This window comes from Osmerus mordax, chromosome 17 (genome assembly GCF_038355195.1).
Source record: "Osmerus mordax isolate fOsmMor3 chromosome 17, fOsmMor3.pri, whole genome shotgun sequence".
Taxonomy (NCBI): Eukaryota; Metazoa; Chordata; class Actinopteri; order Osmeriformes; family Osmeridae; genus Osmerus; species Osmerus mordax.
The window spans coordinates 11,541,196-11,565,266 of NC_090066.1; the positions used below are offsets into that span (position 1 = coordinate 11,541,196).

General features: G+C 43.4%; 1 protein-coding gene across 4 annotated transcripts in view; it reads left to right on the forward strand.

Annotated features, from left to right (window-relative positions):
- Positions 1-23,390, forward strand: part of ipo8 (importin 8) — a 54,930-nt gene extending 31,540 nt beyond the window's left edge. For all 4 annotated transcript variants that reach the window (XM_067254639.1, XM_067254640.1, XM_067254641.1 and 1 more), the window contains exons 19-25: positions 769-866; positions 1,748-1,843; positions 10,882-11,102; positions 11,326-11,531; positions 13,130-13,348; positions 22,383-22,512; positions 22,639-23,390. In XM_067254639.1, coding sequence (XP_067110740.1) covers positions 769-866; positions 1,748-1,843; positions 10,882-11,102; positions 11,326-11,531; positions 13,130-13,348; positions 22,383-22,512; position 22,639 — 971 coding nt within the window. In that variant the 3' untranslated portion in view covers positions 22,640-23,390. The remainder of the gene's footprint in view (positions 1-768; positions 867-1,747; positions 1,844-10,881; positions 11,103-11,325; positions 11,532-13,129; positions 13,349-22,382; positions 22,513-22,638) is intronic.
- The last annotated feature ends 681 nt before the right edge of the window (positions 23,391-24,071 follow it).

Genomic DNA, 24,071 nt, shown 5'->3' on the forward strand with positions numbered 1-24,071 from the left:
CCGGGCAGACACGGGGCGACCCCCCCCCCACCACCACCACCACAAATTGCTTTGTAATCTGTGGGAAACACTGCAGTTACTTGAATTTAAAATGAATTAACTGAAATGTATCCCAGTTTATATCAATTAGGTATTGAATTAAACAGTCTACATTAATATTTTTTGCATTGTCTCAGTGTAATATATTTGGGAGGAGGAATTTTATTTTTCAGACACAAAATATAACAGAGGGATCACTGAAAGAATCTGGGACAACTACAGATTGAGTTATCTTTTCAGGATTTGTGACAAATATTGTATCCAATCCAACAGCGATGAAGTCCGATAATCCACTCTTGTAAATGTATTACGGATTACTGAATTTATAACTGAGTGAGGTTTAAATTTCTACCTACCAAATAAACAATCACCAGTTATTACTGAAGTCACCTAAGATAATCATTTCATTGTGACTTTCAAGAGAATTCATAGTTTTTTATAAATCAATTCTAAAATACAATTTGTAGAGTCTGTCAGAGCAGAGGTAAGCCTATGCATTTGATAGCAAAATTAGATGTTTGCTATCATGAAGAATAATTTTATTAAAAATACTTTAGAAAGAAATCAACTGGCTCTTTATTAGGAATGATGCATTCAAAAACAAGATGAAACCTTAGTACAGTATTAACGTCACCACAAATATAGAGACAGAGACTGGTAGAATGGCAGGATGGCGATGCTAGTGATGATAATGATGAGGTTTAAGGTTGTGCATTTTTTTCTTCTTAGACATGATGCCTCTTTTGCACAACTATGTTACCGTGGACACTGACATGCTCCTATCCAACCCCAAACACCTAGAGGTAATCTACACCATGTGCAGAAAGGTGAGTTCCTACACAGTATGGCCATGTGTGTGTTCTTAATATATGCATGTGTCTGACAGTCTCTTTAATGTGTGTGTGTGTCTGTGTGTAATTCTTATTTACTTTGTGTATTGTGAGAGTGTTTGTCTGACTGTTTGTAATGTGCGTGCAAGTATGTCTGTGACCTCTGACCTCTGTCAGGTTGTAGTGGAATAATTCTAGTGGCACTGTGTAGATTTGAATAGTCAAGAGATGGCGGTTTCAATTTAATTTATTTAGCTTGTACATTAGCATAAGATTTAACAAAGTACTTTGTGATCAGTCTAACGAAGGAGGTGCTAGCCACAGATCATTCGCAAGAGTGATGAAGAACAATCATAAACGCTACCTTATATAAACTTTAGATCAAATGGTTCTTCTGATGGTCAATCCATCAATGTAGCAAACTCTGTGATTGGTCAGCACTGCTCAGTGACAGTTTGACTCCATACCAAGTGTCCCACAGTTCTTTGATGTGGCATCTCTCCCCAAAACAGTAGATACTAAAGCCACAGAAGTTGATCAGTCAAATGGTCAACTGTCTTTTGTGTGGGCAACTTCAAACAAGTATTTAATTAACACCACCCATGCAACAGGAAGGGTCAGAGCAGCTTTATCAGTTCCCAGCTATCTCTTCCTCCCCAGGTGACAAGAACTCTCCCAGGTCACCCAGACTTCCCGTCCCTAGACTTCACGTCTCCTAGTTAGGTGTTATAAAACTACAGGTGGCATCTCTACCAAATGAGTTGAATCAACTTTCACTGTATCAAGCTTCTTAACCAACTTTTAGACTTCCCTTAAAACACATTCCTCATATATAAAACACACACATTATAACTGTATTCCAAATTTCCACCACACAGGTGCTAACCAGTGATGCGGGGGAGGATGCAGAGTGCCACGCCGCCAAGCTGCTGGAGGTCATCATCCTCCAGTGTCGGGGTCGAGCCATCGACCAGGTGAGACCGAACAAATGGAACATTCAAGAACACCAGGTTCTCATATGGATGGATGGATGGATGGATACTTCATTAATCCCAAGGGAAATTTAGGTCATCCAGTAGCTTATACACGTATACACCTTACCGACATACATACATAAATCACATAGACATACACATAGGCAGCGTCGGAAATACACGAGGGCAAAAATGCCCCTAAGAAATAAAAAACAAACGTTTTGTAATTTTTTTAATCGATCCAGTATTTGCTTCAAAAACAACTTAAATGCGATGTTTGCTCCGGAGGCAGAAACACTCATTGCCACAGGCAGCAGCACTCGCTGCTCGCTTTGTGACGCATTTGACGGCAAACGCGTCACAAAGAAAGGGACTCAGCAGAGGAGAGCCCAGGCAGATAAGCCAAGTGCACCAGCTGGGAGTAAAAAAGTTGGTCTTAACTCCTACGTCGGTCTTAGCTACGTCCGACTTTGTGATTTGAATTTACACCAAGTGCACCAAGCTTGACAGACCACGGTCGTAGCTACGCCTGGTTTTAAGATGCACGTCCTTGTTGAAAATGCGAAAGGGTCGATCGTTGCCAAGCAACCCATTTAAGAGCCTATCCAAAGCGCACTCTATAGCTGGCCAATCTCCCTTCAAAACAAGCCATGGATTAAAAAAACAAAAGAAAAAGAAAATACATTTCTGATAGAGATATTAGAAAACTTCTAGAGTTGTTTACTCAGAATAGAAGCGTGCTCACGGGGAAATTTAATAATAGGCTATCAACACGAACAGAAACAATCAGCTTGGAAATCGATCACCAATAAAATTAACAGTGGAATTTTGCGATGACGGACGAATCTTTCTCGCCTTAATGCCCTTTCCATATGTTGCCTATAAACAAGACACGCTGCATGTGCGATCAAACTGTTGTACATTATAATTACCATGTAGCCTATATTAGTCCGATTTTCCAACTTACGCCTGTTCCCCACTAGGCGTAAAATGTACACCCAGGTGAGGTGCAGCACATAAAGGGCTTAAGTCTAACTGGTGCACTAGTCGTAACTTTAAGTTAATCGTAACTTTCAGTTCTACGTCGGCGTTACACCCAGGCGTACGCCCAGCTGGTGCACTCGGCTCGGCTGATTCTGAGTTTTTGGTCTTTATGTTTCTAGTTTATTGTAGAAAGACCTTAAAATAGGGTTTATCATCAAAAACCTTCACCTATTATTTAAACATCAAGACGCTCTGGATAAGAGCGCCTGCTAAAAATGATTAAATGTAAAATATTGTTATGTATGCGTTATTATGCTATTATTTTACTGCTCTGGCCCACTTCAGATCAAAGTGGGCCGTATGTGGCCCCTTACCTAAAATGAGTTTGACACCCCTGCCATAGAATGTTTTGGATTCCCGCCTTGACCTATGTTGCGTGTGCGTATATTATTGAACGTTCTCAAAAAAGAAAGAGAAAATGGAGCGCTTCTTGATCAGACCTGCGAGTGTGAGGACACCTGAGGTTAATCAAACACAGTCTCCGTTACCATCTCTGGTTCCAAAGACTAAATTAACTCACCCAGCGACCATAGAAAAATGGAAGCTAGATTGGCTCGGGGTGGAGGTAAATGACGAGAAAAAGACACACATTTTTTGTAAAGCCTGTCGATCTTGTGCTCAACGGGTTGCTGCCAAAGTCGTCAATCCAGCACAGGCAAATTCTCCAGCTGATTTCATCAAGGGGAGTGAAAATATCAAGAAATACGTGGCCTTTCGTCACCAGGCGACCAAGCAACACGCAATCGTTATGGTGAGTGATAACTTCATTCATTTCATCATTCATTTGTCGGGCCCTGTCATAGCCTAGGGCTGTCAGGCCCTGTCACACAGGACTGTGACCAGCCGTGACAGGGCCTGAGGTGACAGGGCCTGATAGTCGGCCAGTTTAACCATAGATTTTTTTTTAAGCGCTGCCTTCAGCGCCTTTTGAGCGCTTTCACCTCAGTCTACAACTTTCATGTTGGTCTATTTTGGGGGTACCGGTAACTAAGGTAGAAGGTTTCTCTGAAGTGGCTAACTTCTGTTTGGTGTATAAAAAAAATAATTACATTGTGTGTTTTTATCATCCTAATAGAATTGAGGACACTGAGAGCGCCACAGCTGACGGCATCCTGCATTGCATCCGGTCACTGTTAATCTCCAAGGGCATCCCTAACTGGACCGATCATCTTGTTGGTTTCGGAGCAGATGGAGCCAGAGTTAACTTTGGCTGCAGGCAGGGCATCTACACAAAGCTAAAAATGGACATGCCATGGCTAATAGGCATTCATTGTTTAGCTCATCGTTTACAGCTAGCCTGTAAGAATGCCTTCCAGGGAACATATTTCAATCAAGAGGTTTGTGTGAAATTTTAACTTTTGATATAAAAAAACATATTATAAAAAACATGGTATTAATTAACATCGCTGGACCCTAAAGCCAACAGTATAAACATTGTGGGACTTTGATTCTCAACGCCTTGTTTGTGTTTTCCTTTTTCAGATTGATGGGTTCCTATCTTTCTATAAGTCCTTCTATCGAGGGTCAGGGAAAAGAAGACAGGAGCTGGACCAGCTGGCTGAACTGCTAGACGAGTCTGTCCTGACACCCACTAGGGTAGATGGGACCAGATGGGTTGATCACCGCAGAAGAGCCCTTAAAGCACTTGAGACGAACACCCCCGCAGTCATCGCTCATCTAACTGAGGTGGGAAGTGATCAGCGGCAAGATATAAAGAAAGCAGATGCTGCAAGAGTGAGAGGATGGCTCAAGAAGGTCAAGTCCAATGAATTCCTCCTCCATGTAGGACTTTACATGGATGTTTTGAGTGAGTTGTCCCATCTATCTCTACAGTTCCAGAAAGACAGCATCTCTCTCCCCACAGCTGTGGAGGCTATTGAGACTTCCAAAGAGGTGCTGAAAGACATGGCGAAAGGTGATGGCCCAAAGCTGAGAGCAGTGAAGGTGGAGTGTAGGTGTGGTAGTTACAGAGGTGTAGCGCTTTCTGACACTTATGCAGATGCTGAGGAAAGATTGAAGAGTTCCAGAGAGCCGCTCATCCATGACATTGTGGCCTGCCTGGATGAAAGGTATCAAACAGACACTATCCTCATGGCCATGTGTAAACTGGACCCTAAGCACTGGCCTGAAGATCTGACTGAGTATGGTAATGAGGAGGTATTGCTGCTCCTAGAGCATTTCAAGGAAATACTGTAGAAAACGTAATGGCAGAGTGGACCCGTCTTAAGAAGGTCATCAACAGGAGTTACAGAGGTCTAAAGTGGGGGGAACTATGGGCACAGATTCTAAGGGTGTGGTCTGAGGAGTTCCCCAACATACTCCACACAATTGAAATCATTCAAGTCATGCCGATGTCCACCTCCAAGGTAGAGGATCCGCCAGTCAGTCAAAACTGACTGGCGGATCAATCTCAACACAGCCACAGTGGAAGACCTAATGATGATCTCACTGGAGGGACCAGAAGAAGAAGATGCAGCTGCTGCTGCATGTGCCAAATCTGCTGTGAAAAAATGGTTCCGCAGTGGGAAGAAAGCAAGGCGGCCCCATATAAAACCCTATGGGAAAAGGCAGCAGGTCAGACTAGCAACTTCTCCAATGGCTGACAGTGACACAGATGACGACGATGATGAACTGGTGCTATTTGACAAACTCATTTATGTATACGTACATATTTATTATTTTTCTCCACTGTACATATAACCTAATATGTACTTTTTAATTATCTGAAATGACATTTTCCCCTCAGCACTGCTGAGCATTTTGTTTGTAGATTTAATTAATCCATGTATAGCCCTCTGTCCTATCTGTATTTCCTGTAATAGGTAGGAACAACATGATTAAAAGTAACAAAATAAAAAATAAATAATATAATAACGCTGGGGATGGTGCGCTGCTGACCTCGATGGGGGACGTCCTGGATCGGTCTAAGGAATACTTTGAAGACCTCCTTAATCCCACCAACACGCGTTCCGACGTGGAGGCAGAGTCTGGGGACATTGGGGGGGGGCCTTCTATCTCTGGGGCTGAGGTCACCGAGGTGGTTGAAAAGCTCTGCGGTGGCAGGGCCCCTGGGGTGGATGAGGTCCGCCTTGGGCTGTCTTGGTTGACACGACTCTGCAACATCGCGTGGACATCGGGGACAGTGCCTCTGGACTGGCAGACCGGGGTGGTGGTTCCCCTCTTTAAAAAGGGGGATGTGCTCCAACTTTAGGGGATCACACTCCTCAGCCTCCCTGGGAAAGTCTATTCAGGGGTTCTGGAGAGGAGGGTCCGTCGGATTGTCGAACCTCGGATTCAGGAGGAGCAATGTGGTTTTCGTCCTGGCCGTGGAACTGTGGACCAGCTCTATAGCCTCGGCAGGGTTCTGGAGGGTGCATGGGAGTTCGCCCAACCAGTCTAAACATGTTTTGTGGATTTGGAAAAGGCGCTCGACCGTGTCCCTCGGGGGCTCATGTGGGGGTGCTCCGGGAGTACGGGGTACCGGACTCCCTGATCGGGGCTGTTCGGTCCATGTACGACCGGTGCCAGAGTTTGGTCCGCATTGCCGGTAGTAAGTCAAACTTATTCCCGGTGAGGGTTGGACTCCGCCAGGGCTGCCCTTTGTCACCGATTCTGTTCATAACTTATATGGACAGAATTTCTAGGCGCAGCCAGGGCGTTGAGGGGGTCCGGTTTGGTGACCTCAGGATCGGGTCGCTGCTTTTAGCAGATGATGTGGTCCTGTTGGCTTCATCGGGTCGTGACCTTCAGCTCTCACTGGAGCGGTTCGCAACCGAATGCAATGCAACGCTCTGCATCGGTCCGTCGTGGTGAAGAAGGAGCTTAGTCGAAAGGCGAAACTCTCTATTTACCAGTCGATCTACGTTCCTACCCTCACCTATGGTCATGAACTGTGGGTAGTGACCGAAAGAACTAGATCGCGAATACAAGCGGACAAAATAAGTTTTCTCCGCGGGGTGTCCGGGCTCTCCCTTAGAGATAGGGTGAGAAGCTCGGTCATCCGGGAGGGACTCAGAGTCGAACCGCTGCTCCTCCGCGTCGAGAGGGGCCAGTTGAGGTGGCTCGGGCATCTGATAAGGATGCCTCCTGGACGCCTCCCTGGTGAGGTGTTCTGGGCACGTCCCACTGGGAAGAGGCCCCAGGGAAGACCCAGGTCACGCTGAAGGGACTATGTCTCTCGTTGGCCTGGGAACGCCTCGGGGTCCCCCAGGAAGAGCTGGTGGAAGTGGCCGGGGAGAGGGAAGTCTGGGCCTCCCTGCTTAGGTTGTTGCCCCCGTGACCCGACCCCCCGGAAAAGCGGCAGATGATGGATGGATGGAAATAACTTGAAACCAACTAATTGGCATACACCATTATTTATTCCATATTTAATATAAATCAGACTTTGCTTTTGATTTAATTTTCCTGCTTGTACCCGCAAACTCTTTGTTTAGGTCACTACCCAAAGCACATGACCATAGGTAAGGGTTGGAATGTAGATCGACTGGTAAATCGAAGGCTTCTCCTTCTGGATCAGCTCCCTCTTCACCACAACAGTCCGGTAGAACACTTGCATCACTGCTGACCGATCCGCTTCTTCCTCCCATCACTCCCAGATCCCAAGATTTCCCAACTTCGCTTGGGCAGAAGCTCACTCCCAACCCGTAGTGAGCAATCCACCGTTTTCCAGCAGAGAACCACATGACCTCAGACTTGGAGGTGCTAACCCTCATCCTAGCCGTTCACACTCAACTGCAAACCGCCCATGGGCGGATCTACAGGGGGCTTAGGGGGGCAGCTGCCCCCCTAACTTTGGTGATCCAAAAACTTTACTTGTAAAAACAAACCACCACTATGTCCACAAGCTTCTCAAAACATTGAACTGAACAATACATTTACCGAAAGTGAACAATTAATTTATTTTATTTTAAATGTATTCTTAGCTCTCTGCCCCTCAAATACTTAGCTACGTCCCTGCATCAAACGTGCAGAGCGGCGTTCACAGTCTGGCTCGCACACAGGGGTGCAGTACTGCATCCCGGCAAAGACTGGAGCGACTGAGCTGCCCACAAGCCTCTGAAGGTGAAGTCAGTTTCCCAAGGTGAAGTTCAAACACGCATGTGAAGTTACATTTGTTATGAATGTAATGTAGCCTATGCTAAAGACAATTCAGCATCAGCAAAAACTGTGAGTGTTTTAGGCTACGTTAGCCAAAAGTCAAATCGCTCCCTCGTGATTTGTAAGAGCACTCTGCCCTTTGATTATTTTTGATTTTAGTAAAGACAAGAACAGCTTATTAGGCTATAAAACCCTAAACGATCATTTATTGTTGTGGAGGGAGTTAGCAAGATTAAGCTGATGCAAAAAGAATCCCCCGGCCCTGACTGGGCTTATTCCTGAATTCAAAATGCTTGTAGTGTGTAAGGGCATGATTAAACAATATCTACTGTAGTTTAAAAGTATTTTTGTGTTTGTTTTGTTAAAGCCATTCATATATAGGGATTCCCACGTACCGTTTACCCATGCCACCCTGCCAAGACCTCTTGCCACCCCTTTGCCACTCCTTTGCCACCCCATGTAAAATGTTCTAGATCCGCCACTGAAACCGCCCCAATGCATGCTGAAGGTCCCGGTCCCATGATGCCAACAGAACCACGTCATCTGCAAAAAGCAGAGACAATCCTGAGGTTCCCAAACTGGACACCCTTCTCACTTCAGCTGCACCTCGAGATTCCGTCCATGAATATCACGAACAGGACCTGAGACAAGGGGCAACCTTGGTGGTCAAATACCCACCGGAACCGTTTTTGAGTTTGTGCAGAGAATTTGTTCACAGCTCTCACTTTGGTCATACAGGGACCGGGTGGCTCGTAGTAGTGGCCCTGTTACCCCATACTCCCACAGTGCGCCCCACAGGGTTCCCCAGAGGACATGTTAGAAAACCTTCTCAAAGTCCACAAAACACATGTAGACTGGACGGTCAAACTCCCTAAACAACTCTGCAAGGGTAAAGAGCTGGTCCACTGTTCCATGGCTAAGATGGATTCCACATTGTTCCTACTGAATCCGCAGTTCCACAATCGGTTGGAACCCTTCTTTCTGGAATCAACTTTTCAGTGTAGGCTGAGCCATGTCATACCCCAATAATTGGAGCACACCCTTCGGTCCGCCTTTTTGAAGATGGGAGCCACCATCCAGGTCTGCCTTTGCAAAGGCACTTTTCCTGACCCCCACAACACTGAAGAGATCCATCATCATCGCTTTATCCGGGGTCAGGTCGCAGTGGCAGCAGGCTAAGTAGGGTATTTCAGACGTCCCAGCAAAGCTTTCCATTTCCTCCTGGGGGATCCTGAGGCATGGTATGGTGTCCTTTTCTTATAAGCTATTTTTCTTTGTCTTTGAACATCGAGCTCCAAAAATGCTCCAGTTTTGACTCATCTATCCTAAGGACATTCTCCCAGGAGGATTGTGGCTTGTCAACATGCATTTTAGCGAATTCCAGTATTGATTTTTTATGTTTTCCTTTCAAAAGTCCTCCTAGGTCTTTTTCCATGGAGGCCACTTGCGCTCAAAAAGCAACAGATGGTGCGATCAGAAACTGACGTACTTTCACCTTGGAGTTCAACTGGTATCTCTTTGGCAGTTGTCCTGGGTTCTTCTCCTACTATTCTCGGGGGTCAGGTGGCTGAGCGGTTAGGGAATCAGGCTAGTAATCTGAAGTTTGCCAGGTCGATTCCCGGCCGTGTCAAATGACGTTGTGTCCTTGGGCTAAGGCACTTCACCCTACTTGCCTCGGGGGGGGGGGGGGGGGGGGGGGGGGGGGGGGGGGGGGGGGGGGAGAATGTACTGTACTTACAGTAAGTCGCTCTGGATAAGAGCTTCTGCTAAATGACTAAATGTAAATATAAAGTATTCTCACTATCCTTCTGTTTAATCTGGGGTCCTTTTTCCTCTGGCAGCCATATACAGGGAGGTTAGCTACAGTTCCATGGACCTTGAACTTCTTTATAATATTTGAAACGGGAACATTAAGCCTGTTGAGGATGGTCTTGTAGCCTTTACGTTTACCATACTTGTCTATCAGGGCTTGAAATTGACTTTTTTATTGGTAGCCCTGAAAGTTAGGAGAACCAGCAAAAATGTAGGAGCACCCAACCCAAAATGTTCATATCGTCTTTTCACCTCTTCAAATTTTGAACGCGAATTGGCTCCCTGTCACTTTACAACGGAGCGCGGTGACAATGCGTTATTGACGGCAAATGTTTACCAATCTAAAATCTGCATTAAAGTTAAGAATGTGAAGAGGAAGTTTAACTGGTTATGTAACATTGGATAGAACAGTAGAGCAGGGAGCATATGCAACCAAAATGGTCGCAATTTCAAGCCCTGTGTATTTTCTTTCTGATCTCCTCAGACAACTAATTTGCTTTCTGTGGTCCATGTTCACTGTGGTGCACACAATCGTGTCAAACGGCACAGTGACTACTTTCCTTCATTTAAATAATATTAATACATTTACAAGATTGGAAAAGTCTGAGACTAAAGAAAAAAATTGGTTTGGAAAATCAGAATGTAGAATGAGCAATAATTAATCTACTTTCACAGCTTCTTAACTTTATTTTCTGACATACCAAAGGCATGCAAGTATAGAGTACATGATGCAATAGCTATTAATGTCATTGCTTTCAGGAGGAATTCAGCATTATTTCAATGAGCTATAAGGGTACCAACAAATGTGAGCACATCTGTATCTCAGTAAATCTTTGATGCATTAACACATCTGGTATATGTCCTCTGAACCCTATTCTGGGGATGTTAACATTTTTTTTGCGTGACATTAATGTGATTAATCGAGATTAAATATTTTAATCGTTTGACAGCACTATAAATTATGTGTCCAAGGTCTGCCTCTTAACTCTAATACATGATATAATCTGAAAACTTTTCTCTCTCCTTTCTTCCCTCTTTCCCTCCCCTTCTCTTGTTCTTCCATCCTCCCCTCCCTCTCCCTCCAGGTCATCCCTCTGTTTGTGGAAGCGGTTTTGGAGCGGCTGACACGGGGGGTCAAGTCCAGTGAGCTTCGGACCATGTGTCTGCAGGTGGCCATCGCCGCCCTCTACTACAACCCCGCCCTCCTCATGCATACCCTTGACAACATGCACTTCCCCCACAACCCCCAGCCAATCACGGCACACTTTGTCAACCAGTGGATGAACGACACAGAGTTCTTCCTGGGGTGAGGGCAGGAGAGAGAGAGCTGCTTTCCCTGAACCTCACTATAGTGATATACATAAGTTTTGCACAATGTGTCTTACAACAGTATTGCTTTTGGTCTTAAATCAAATTATAAGCATTTTCTTTGATTCACCTTTCTCTATTCTTGCTTCTCGATCATTCCCTTCTTTCCGCTCAACTATTCCCCCTCTCTCTCTTTCTCTCACCCCCACCCCATCCCCCAGGCTGCATGACCGTAAGATGTGCATCATTGGGTTGAGCTTGTTGATGGAGCTCCCAAGCCGCCCAGCGGTGGTTGAGGGGGTAGCTGCCCAGATTGTGCCCTCCGTCCTGCTCCTCTTCCTGGGGCTCAATCATCTGTATGCTTCCCGCCTCCTCCACAAACCAGACCTGCTAGCCAGGGCTGGGGGAGCAGAGGAGGACCAGAATGGTGAGGGGAGGGGGAGGATTAGGGATGGGTATCGAGAACCGGTTCTTTTTTAGAAACGGTTCCCAGTGAATCGACTCCTTGGAATCGTTAGCAAAATTCCTTAACGATTCTGTTAACGATTCTCTGTGCCGTTAAACAAATAAAATGCTAAGTTTAATAATGGATTAAAAATCGATATGCTCAGTTTAATAATGGGACACGCGAACGTCTGTCTGAATAAACTATAAAAGTTCACGCACGCATGCGCGAAGACAGACTGCAGCAAACATGGAAACTAGGAAGAAGCGTTCTAAAGTTTGGTTGTATTTCACACGACAAAATGACAACAACGCCACTTGTAACGCGTGTAAAAAGTCTATTTCGTCGAAGGGAGGAAATACTACAAATATGAAGAAGAATTTGAACACACAGCATGGAATGAAGTGGAACGTCATGTGTTCGATGCATGCAGCAGCGCAGCTAACGTTTGTGCTTCATCGCTAACTATCTAAGGTAGAGCTAAACTGCTCAAAAGTGATCACAACCACTTGTTACTGTGTGAAGCAATTTGCCTTTATTGTGTGTAGTCGATCTAGTTATCTTCTGTCCCGTCGTTTGAAGCATACATTTTAGCTCCGGCATTCGTCTCCCATTAGTATTGATCTTATTGATAATTTCACGTTATCGGGGCGGCGTGTGTTATCAGCAAACGTTCGTGTGTTGCATTATTAAACTGAGCATATCGATTTTTAATCCATTATTAAACTTAACATTTTAATTGTTTAACTTTTAATAGTCGTGTTAAATGTGCCTGAAAACGCCTAAACAATATACCCAAAGTACATTGAAAGCTGTTGTTGAACCATTTGGAGTACATGCATGTAAATGGTCTATTTTGAAAGGTGACACTGAAGTTATTTCCCCTGTTGTTAGGACCCCTGTAAGTCCTACTGGTGTTGAGTAATAGAAGCTTGAACACAAGGAAACTGAAAGTTTCTATCTCCGACTAGATTTTGTTTTGAAAACAGAGGCCTGAAGAAGCCTAGAGGTGGTAGGTATTTGCTCATTTCAGAGCCAGTCAAAGCCAGTTTGCAGTTTAGAACAAATGTGTGTGTGGGGGGGTGCAGGACGCACAGACCTAGTTGGCTGTAGAGGGGAACATCGATAAGAGAATCGATAAGGAATCGAATCGATAAGCAGGAATTGATAAGGAGTCTGAATCGTTCAAATCTTATCAATACGCATCCCTAGGGAGGATACTCTGTCCCAAATAACCCAGACAACCTTAGCTTAAATGGTCCTACTGTTCAGTAAGTATGTGTTCAGGGTGTTGATATCGCAGGAAAACGTATTGAGCTAGCGATAAAAAGACATTATCAACCTGACCTGTGCCTATGGTGTTTTCGTTCTGCAGGACCTAGTCTGCAGTTCTAGCAAGCCAGCTATCTCCCGGAAGCTAACTAGCCTAGCTAGCTAACAAAAACAGAGAAACATCTGTATAACAAACAGGGCGACATGGATGTAGCCAGATATGTTTCCTGTAACAACACACCCTAGTCTGCATTTGACACCTTTCATGTCTATGTAGTGCAAAAACAGAGGGTTGTTTCCACCAACAGAGGAGATTCCCAGTGATGAAGATGAGTTGAATGAGAAACGCACGGCCATGCATCAGCAGGTCAGCAGGCCGGCGGGTCAGGAGGAGGAAGAGGAGGAGGATGAGGAGGACTACTGGGATGAAGCGGGTCTGGAGGGCACGGCCCTAGAGGAGTACAGCACGCCCCTGGACTACGACAATGGAGAGGATGAGTACCAGTTCTTCACTGCAGCACTGCTGAGTGAGTCACCTGGAGGACACACTATCATACTGACACACACTATCATACACACACTGCCATACACAATCATAAAAACACACTATCATACAGATACACACTATCACCACATACTGTGGTGGAATATACCGTATTAAAACAAAGTATTTATTAACACCGATAATACTGACCCTTTAATCTCAACTGAATTATCCCCCTACATTCCTGTAAACAGCAGCTGGTCACAGGATGTCTTTAAACAATGAACACAGAAGCCTTACAGATTAAAACATATACAACATAAAATTCCATATCACACATACACAGAGAAGTACTGATGCATACATTTTACATAGACTTACATAAACACAATCTACCAGGGGGGTATTCCAGAAGGCGGGTTTAGTGAAAACCCTGAGATGGTTAACCCCTGAGATGAGGCAAACTCTGGGTTTTCCGTTCCAGAAAGAGAGGTAACGCAAACTGTGGGTCAGTGTCCATGGTAACTGATTCTGTGAACCTAACCTGCTCGCTGGCAGGTTTTCCTTAACAAACTCTGCATTTCTACCTATCCCCTGCCGCTGTCTGAGCCTGATAAAGTTGGCAGACATGGGGTGTCCTTTCCTGGTTCAGCCGACCGTGGACGTGCACTCCGTGGACGTGCACTCCACAGTTCTACATGCAGAATTCACCTGCCATTAACGGAACATCTCACTGGGTGCAGCTATGCAGGCTGATAGACTCTCTTTTCTGGCAATGCCATCCATGCCCTGTTCAACAGAATCATAATGTGCTATTTGTTTTTCCATTCATTATTCTCATCACTTCAGTGTACATTTAAAATGGACAATTCTACACAAGACTGTAAATGGGGAAAGAACTACCAGTAGCTACTGTACATGTAGGCCTCTCGGATGCAGCAGTCAATGTTTATTCATGATCATAATCAACATAATCTGTGATGAAAAGCATTCAGTTGGGGGTAACTGCTACTACAAGTTGAAATAGGCACAAACTGACTGAATTTGTATCATGTCAAATATAATTAAAACCAAAGTGATGTGGGCTACAATCATGAGATTATAGACCTGTTCGTATTATGTTTTACATATTTCATATTAAGCTGTTGCCAAGTGCGCTTTGCACCCATGGGATTCACCTAACCTGATATTTAATTCCATTCCTACACTTTTTCACCTGTAATATCAACGGACAGTGTGGTTAAATGTTGGTATGGACTAAGTTACTGCATTCAAATTGACTCTGCCAGTAAGTGTCTCCCACGCCAATTGTCTCTCCTTTGCTGCTACAGTTGTGTTGCTTTTTTCGTAATATAATAATAATATTATACATTTTATTTCTATAAGGGCTAACCCTAATAAGGGGTGTCACGATACCAAAAATTCAGTAGTCGGTGCCAATACCAGTAAAAGATCACGATTCTCGATGCTGATTTCGATACCACGTTAAAAAAGGGTTTTCTAAGATTCCATGTACTTGAACTTCTTTATTAACCCGTAAAGGAGTAGCGTCGCACATATGTGATCGTTCGAATGCGGGTCTCACATACGCAATTTCGAACATTCCAACTGAATATTTTCCGATAGAAAAAAAGTGCAAAAACTATGCAACAAACGTTTTAATATGGCTTCAAAATGTACTAATGAGAAGGCTAATTCAACCAATTCGTCGAGAAGTATAATTTGGCCTTAACAAGTAACACTAGCATAGTAGTAGAATTGCTACGAGTATTATGCTAGCTAATTTAGCCAGGAAGCTAACGAAAGCTAGCTAGCTACTGTACCGTTTCGGATAAATAGCTTGCGCTGTGTGGACCGTCGGAAATATTTAGAACTCAGACGTCTAAAATACTTGAAAAATATCAAAATGTCATAACAACACATAAAAACATGTGCAATATAGCATAGAACAACATAATAAAGTGCAATTAATGCTTATAGTGCAACAAATACTGGAACACTGAAGCGTATGCTGCCCCCATCAGTTCCGGAACCGATGCTGCTAACACTGGCATCGTCGCTAACGGTGCCTACGGTGCTTCAAAAAAATGGGCATCGTCTGTGTTTTGACATTTTAGAACCGGAAGGTATCGGTAGTATCGGTTCTCGTGACATCCCTACTTTTTAATTTGAAAACAAATCTCAGTGCTACAGTTAAGATTATAAAACAAGGTAAAAAATCAATATAAAATACAATTAGATCATTCAAACTCATAAGATCTGCTAATAATAAGTAAGTAAGTAAATAAGTAAGACTTTATTTATATAGCACATTTCATACAAGAATTGTAGCTCAAGGTGCTTTACATAAAATCAATAAAAACAATAATACAAGTGATAAACAATTCAAACAAAAATTAAAATCCCAATAAGATCTCTGTTCAAGAGAGAAAACAACTTTAAAAGTAGGAAAACCCTTTTGAGATAAAATTACTTAAATGCTTCGGTAAAAAGGTAGGTTTTAAGCTGTCTTTTAAAAATGTCTAGAGTGTTTGCTTCCCTAATATTTATGGGTAATTTGTTCCATAGTTTTGGGGCGTAATTGACAAACGCCGAATCACCAATCTTCTTATGACTGCTTCTGGTGACCTCTAATAGGCCTGCATTTGATGATCGCAGTGTTCTAGCTGGTGTGTAGTTTATAAAGGAGTTAGCAATGCAGCTAGGTCCTTGTCCATGTAGAGATTTGTATGTGAGGAAAAGGACCTTAAAGTCAATTCTGAAGGTAACAGGGAGCCAGTGTAAAGTAGCTAGGACAGGACTAATGTGTTCTCTCCTTTTAGTTTTGGTTAATAATCTAGCTGCAGAATTTTGAATGAGCTGTAGTCTTTCAGTGGTTTTCTTGGGAAGACCAGTGAAAAGTGCGTTACAGTAGTCCAGCCGGCTGGATATAAAAGCATGAATTAACTTCTCTGCATCATTTTGGTTTATGAATGGTCGTACCTTTGCTATATTCCTCAGGTGAAAGAAAGCTGTTTTGGTCACTTTATTAATGTGAGAGTTGAAATTCAAATCTGAGTCCAGGATTACACAGAGACTCGTCACCTCTGGTTTAAGACAGGGGGTTAAGCCTCCAAGATTCTTAATAAGCATCTTTTGGATTTGGGGCCACATAGTAGGACTTTGTCTTCATTTAATTTAAGAAAGTTATCATTCGTCCATTTGTTTATTGCCAACAGGCAGTTGGTAATGGAATTGATGGCCGTTGCATCGTTGGGTTCAGTGGATATATATAGTTGTGTGTCATCCGCATAGCTATGGAAATCTATGTTATGTTCTCTGATTATGTCGCCGAGTGGTAACATATAAAGAGAAAAAAGTAATGAACCTAACAGCTTCCTTGAGCAACCCCGTAGCAGTTCACATGTTTCTTGGACCTATGGTCACATAAACTAACATAAAACTTCCTTCCTGTGATATATGAGTTCAGCCAGTTCAATACACTATCCGCGAACCCAATAAGCTTTTCCAGTCTATTGATTAGGATGTTGTGATCAATTGTATCAAATGCTGCACTGAGATCTAACAGGATAAGGATAGAGACTTTATTTGCATCAGAGTTTAGTCTGAGGTCGCTAATTATTTTGGTGAGAGCAGTTTCAGTACTGTGATATTTCCTGAAACCTGACTGCGAGACTTCCAGGATGTTATTTTCTTCAAGAAAAGAATTTAATTGGACTAAAACTATCTTTTCCAGTACTTTACTAATAAATGGAAGGTTTGATATTGGTCTGTAATTTGCAAGTAGACTGTTATCCAATTTGGGTTTCTTTAATAGGGGCTTTACAACAGCTGTTTTGAAGGCATCTGGGAAGACGCCAGTTCTAAGGGATGTGTTTATAATCTCTAGCACCGGACCTGAGACACTATCAAACACTCGCTTAAAGAATGTTGTGGGTATAGGATCAATATCTGAGGTTGTGGAGTTAGATTCGCTGACAATTTTGGAAAGTTCACTAAGTGTGATACAGGTAAATGTGCTCATGGTTATGTTGCAGAATCTACTGATGTCAGTTTCGACCCCACTATTAATAATACTCGCTCTGATCAAAGTTATTTTGTTCTTGAAGAACAAAGCAAGCTCTTCACATTTAACTGCTGAGGATGGAGGTGGGGCAGGGACAGTGTTTAGCAGCTGGTCAATGGTGGACAAAAGAACTCTGGAATTTCTGGCATTTTCTGTAATAATGTTGGAGAAATATTCTCTCCTTGCTAGACGGATGGTTTTGTTATAGGTGGTTAGTGTATCTTTGTAGATATTGTAGTGGATAGTGATCTTTGTTTTCCTCCATTTTCTCTCTGCTGCACTGCATTTTCTTTTCGTTTCACTAACATTTTTATTTCTCAGCCATGGGGAGGTTCTGCTTGTGCACTTCTTTTTGGTTTTCAGTGGTGCAACAGAGTCTAACACAGATAATAGTGCATCATTGAGGTTCTCTACCATTTCATTCAGAGAGCAATCATGGTTAGTCGGCTCATATAGAGCAAATTGTTCAGAAAATGTCATCATAGCTGTATCATCTAAATATCTTCTATGGACTAAGAATTCTTTTTTGGTTTTTGTTAGGATAATTTCCACATTAAAACGTATATAATGATGGTCTGAGAGGGGTAGATCAGTTATTGAAATATTATTGATATTTAGTCCAGTTGTTATCACTAGATCTAGTGTGTTTCCGTGCCGGTGTGTTGGGTCTGTTATGTGTTGAGTTAGATTGAAACTGTCAAGGAGATTTAAGAGCTCAATAGTTCTTGGGTCTGATTTTTTATTTACTTGGATATTTAAGTCTCCGTTTAAAACTACTTTGTCATATCTAGTGACACATAGTGATAATAGTTCAGAGAATTCTTGTATGAATATTGATAGGCGAGTGCTTGGGTGGCCGATATATAATAACAAAAAGTATTGATTCGGTTTTTAGCTCTATAGCAAGATATTCATATGATGTGAATTCACCTAGCTCAGTGATTTTGAACAACAGTTTAGAGGAGAAAATAGCTGCGACTCCTCCACCTTTTTTTGATGTCCTTGAAACTTGGTGAAAGCTGTAATCGGGCGGACACGCTTCTATCAAAGTTGCTGTTGCCGTGTCATTGTTTAGCCAGGTTTCTGTTAGACAGATGCAGTCTAAGTTGTTTTCTTTGACCAGATCATTAACTAGGAATGTTTTGTTATTTAGTGATCTAACATTTAGAAGGGCCAGTTTCATCTGTGGGGTATTAACAGATAAAACAGGGGTAGATAAATCTGTTGGAAGAATATGGATAGTTCTGTGACTTCTAACACTACTTTCAGGTTTGTAACCATGCATTTTACCATGCCATTTTCTGTTTGTGATGATGACCGGTATGTCCAATGAAATAGCATGGTGGCTGTCCTAGCGTAGCTTTTCTTTGGGAAAGTCTCTGTCACTGAGCTGTTCCATCACAAGGGAATTCATCCGGGGGGTGCAGATCTGTGCAGGGCCCATGTCCTTGCAGGAGGCTGTTTGAATGTTCTGTTCTGTTCCATGGGAGGTTGTTTGGGATGCGTCAGTCAGCTTAGACACAACAGGGATAGGGAGAGAAGCTTGATTTGTGGTCAGGAGCACGTGATTGATGTTTGCTGTTAGTAGTCGAGATCCTCTACGGTTTGGGTGGAGTCCGTCAGCTTGAAAACGGTCTGCACAGTTCCAGAACACATTGAAGTTATCGATAAATCTCAGTTTGTGTGTCAGACAGACAGATGCCAACCATGTGTTGAAAGATAGTAGTCGACTGAAGGCTTCTTTTCCTCTGCGAAAGCATGCAATCGGTCCACTGATGAATACATCTTGATATCTGTTAAGTGTGTTCAGTAGCTGGGTGAAATGTTTTTTAAGTATCTCAGTGCCAGTTTTCTTGTGTAGGATATCAAACGAGCCAGTGTGGATGATAATCTTAGGGTTGTTTGGTTTATTGTTGAGGATTGTTTGTACCTCTGAGGACAGTTCCTCGACAGATGTGTTGCTAAGACAAATATTTTCTGTCTTTGCCAGTTTAACATGTGCTGTCATGGCATCTCCAATCAAGATAGTGGCCATATGTGGTGTTGTGTTTGCATTTCTAACGTTTGCCTTATCAGTAGCTGCGGGGCCAGTTCTTATCTTATTTGGGTTAGCAATGATAGGACCTTGTGCTAGACCAAGGGTAGACACTGCGTTAGTGCTAGCAGTAGATTCTATAGTGCTAGCAGTGTTAGCTCCTCTAAGTGTTGATGGGCTGTGGGTAGTCTTAGCATACCTTGGATCTTGATAATCCTGTGATATTGTTGTCTGATTAGGCTTGATAGGGGGTCGAACAGCGCCCCGAGTGGTCCGAGAGGGGCTTGGAGTGAAATGGGGGACTCCCGGTCGCAGCAGACGACGATGTGTTGGATTTGCATGTGTGTAGTAGCTACCATCATGGTGTGTCGGCGATCTGGGCCCTTCATGTTTGTTAGCTGCGTGGCTAGCACTCCTGTGCCTCTTCGCCTTGGATTCCACACACAAGGGAGAGAAAGTTCCCAGTGGTTCGAAACTGTTTGAGTGTGACAGGAGGAGAGGTGATGCGGGAAGAGTTTCTGCCTCACTTTTTTTGCTGTTTATCCTTGGTGACAGTCCCATCTCTGATGAAGGTAGAAGCAGCGCTAGGCCTCCTTGGTTTAGCGCCGAGAGCAGGCCATGACTCATCCGGTCCAACGGCCGGTGGAGAGAAAGCTGGTTCCAAGGGTGGCTCATTGGCAGGTAGCTTAGCCTCCGGGCTAGGTAGCATGGAATCTATGAAGTCTTCGGTCTCTCTGATATCTAAGAGGGTTCTGACTCTTAGCTCCAGTTCGACTATCCTGAGTAAGTTGTTTGCAGTCATTACAAGCCATAGTTCTACAGGGAACAAGCTTTAGTTTGCTTGCCTGTGGTCAGTCTTGGAGGGCAGCCCAAAATACTTCTGTTCTCCTTGGGCTTCAGTCCTCTCAGGTTGTTCCTTTTTGTAGTATTTGATTTTGAGTAATATCTTCAAAAACTATCCAAATGATTGAAACTTCAGAGCATTTCTCCGTGAATAACTAGACAATACGATAGAAGTCAAGCAGGGAAGCAAGCAGGGAAGGTTAGGGGGAGGAGAGGGAAAGAAAATGCGACTGCCTTCGTTGAGAGCGTACTACAGCTATAAATGTTTTAGTCCTTTTTTTTTTTAAGTCTTAGTGGTTTGTGGTGCCCTCAGATGGTCGGGGAGGGCATCCCAGATCCGAGGAGCGGCAGAACAGAAAGCCCGGACACCCCTTGGTGCTGAGCTCAGTCCTGGGGAGATGGAGGCGATTAGAATTTGAGCGGAGGGATCTAATGTAGTTGTAGGGGTCAGTAGTTATTTCAGGTAGAGGGGAGCATTTCCATGGATGCACTGATGGGTGAGAAGGGAGACCTTGAATTCAATCCTGGCAGAAACGGGAAGCCAATGAAGTGAATGAAGAATGGGTGTGATGTGGTCGTATTTCCGCACTCTCATCAGGATCCTTGCAGCACTGTTTTGAACATACTGCAATCTCTGTAGGCTTTTGTTAGGGATCCCGATGAGAAGTGCGTTATAGTAATCCAGTCTGGAGGAGACAAAGTCGTGGACCAGTTTTTCGGCATCAGCTAAGGTGAGAGTGGAATGGAGTTTGGCAATATTTCTGATATGGTAGAAACAAATCTTGCAGAGGATTTTGATATGGGCTTCAAATGTGAGTTGTGGGTCAAATTTTACACCAAGATTGTTTTGGAGAGGATTAGGGTTGAGGGGAATGTCATGGCCAGAAATGGTTATACTGGTTATGAAGGATGATTGGATTTGATGTGAAGTGCCAACAAGAATTGCCTCAGTCTTGGAGCTGTTTAGCTGGAGGAAGTTGTGTTTCATCCACACTTTTATCTCCTCCAGACAGGTGGTGAGTGAAGACAGAGATGATTATATGAATATGTGCTCAGATTCACCATAAACACGTATTAACACTTGAAGTGTTAATACGTGGGGTGAAGTAGAACATTTTTTGTCGCCGAGTGCCATGGTGGAAGCTAGTGTAGCGGGGTTTGCTCGTTTAAGATTAGCAATACTTAATTTATAATAAAGTATGTAGTTCTTGGGGGCACCACCTCTTATTTGTTAAAGGGACAGAGGAAACCTTATTGAATAATATTGAATAATAGCCTTCGTAATAATCAGTCTAATCTTAAGTAGTGAATTCTATGAAAGTAGAGCAGATCAGATAGCGTGAGTGATACGCGAATATTATACACAATGATTTTATTTAGGAAAATGTAATTATAATGAACAAATACCAGATAAGTTATGGGTTAGTCAGAGTAGTACAGTGGCTGTATGCAAATGAGGGCGAGCAACACAATGGCTGTGTAGAGCGTGTGTGAAGGGGGGAGGGAGAGAGAGAGGGGTAGAGGGGTAGAGAGGGACAGGTAGGCCTTTCTGGTAACAATGGACGAGCAAGGGCAACTGACTTAACAAGGGTTAAGTTAACTCATTTGTAAAATACAATCAAACATCAACAATTTAATCACAACATGCCAATATGTCACAAGTAAGAAATATTGCAAATCGCAGTTACTTTTGTGTGTTTGAAGAAGGAGTCAAAGGTTCGTTATGTCCAACGAATAGAAAGCGGAATCTCTCGTCAAAGTTCCGGGCGCTCAGTGAATGTGCCAATTGAGAGGAATAGATCAGAGAGTGATGCGTTCACCTCAGTTTAATCCTACGAACAAGCGGGGGTGATTGTACGTTTGGGGGTAGGAGAAGGTGTGATGGTACCGTGCTTTGTCTGTGGACTGTGCTACACTAGTAACGGAGTTCCATTGATGTTGGCTACAGACCTCATTCACACGCTTAACAAATTCAAATCAGCTGTTCTGCAACCGAAATGACAGTTTACCATTTTAGGGTAAATTAACTCAGGGTTCCAGGTGAGACTCACAGTTTGTTAATCCCGCTTTCTGGAATACCCTCCTGTCCTACACTTGCGCATATTACACACTTACCCAGTGTACATGTTGCAGGGGTCCAGAGTACAGATGTAGGCTGGTACCAGTCACTCACAGCGCCACTCAGTGATGACCAGAAGAAACAGCTGCAGGAGATCTACAGCCTGTCCCAGCAGAGGAGGAGCACGGCCACCAAGGGCCAATGGTGAGACACTTCACTGGGCCACGGATCAATGGGAAGAGAGGAGTCTAGACCATGAGCCAATATAAGACAGGAGACTGACATCATGCTCTGGTCCTAAGACATGATAATTTCTCTTTGTTGTTTCAGAGGGGTGAGGAGCATGGCTTGAGGCTGGAGGTGTGATGGAGCAGCAGAACTGGTCTAGCCTCATCCTGGAAAGTATAAAGAACTGCTTCAGTCCAGCTCAGACCAGCCAGAACTAGACTTTACTGATTCCATCAAGAATGGATGTCCTCATCAGAACCAGACTGGTGAAAGACTTACCAGAGACTGGACCGCTCCACTCCATCACCAGACCAGGATGTCACACACTCTTCAAAAGCTTGACCACAGCTGGACTATTCCACCCCAGACAGGACTGTGTGTGTTAGCTGCGCAAGTTTGTGTACTCTTAAAAAGAACTCACTGACCAGCAATTTATTCTAGTTATACTTTGCAGTCCTTTGGTCTGTGATTTTGGAATTGTGTGTGTGTACAGTATGTGACAGGGTGAGTGTATGTGACAGAGTGTTTGTATGTGTGATACTGTAAATACAATCTTTGTGTCTTTATAGCCTGACTTTCTATCATTGTCACAGTAGTGAGGAAGATATGTTGTGTGTTTCCATGGCAACAATCAGAGACATTTACACTGTCAGGCTGCAGACTGCACTGCTGAGAGGATGGATGGATAGATGGTAGCTGGGTTTGGAGGTCAAAGGTCCACTATCTGTTGATCCCAGTGTGTGAAAGATCACTGGTTATGATCATTAGAGAACAAATACTTCTCTTTTTGTTTGTCTTCATTTTGTTTTGTAACAGTTTCTGAATTAACTCAAGAAATGTCATAAAAATCATCTAACATCTAGCAAAGGTGTGTTCAGCTGTTTGCTGTTGTTACCTATTCTATCCCTGCAGCCCCTCCACACCCTTTTCAAAACAGATAATTGATCTGTCACATTTAAGATGGGAAAAACATCATGCTGGAAGCCTGGCTTTCACCCATCCCAGTCTTTCTGAGACTTTGTTACTTCCTCTATAGATTCAAATCTAGGGATGGGTATCGAGAACCGGTTCTTGTTTAGAACCGGTTCCCAGTGAATCGATTCCTTGGAATCGTTAGCAAAATTCCTTATCGATTCTGTTAACGATTCTCTGTGCCGTTGCGCATGCGCAAACTTTTATAGTTTATTCAGACAGACTGCAGCAAACATGGCAACTAGGAAGAAGCGTTCTAAAGTTTGGTTGTATTTCACTCGACAAAATGACAACAACGCCACTTGTAACGAGTGTAAAAAGTCTATTTCGTCAAAGTGAGGAAATACTACAAATATGAAGAAGCATTTGAACACACAGCATGGAATGAAGTTACCGGAACGTCATGTGTTCGATGCATGCAGCAGTGCAGCTAACGTTCGCGCTTCATCTCTAACTATCTAAGGTAGTTAGCTAAACTGCTCAAAAGTGATCACGACCACTTGTTACTGTGTGAAGCAATTTGCCTTTGTTGTGTGTAGTTGATCTAGTTATTGTGGTGGCTA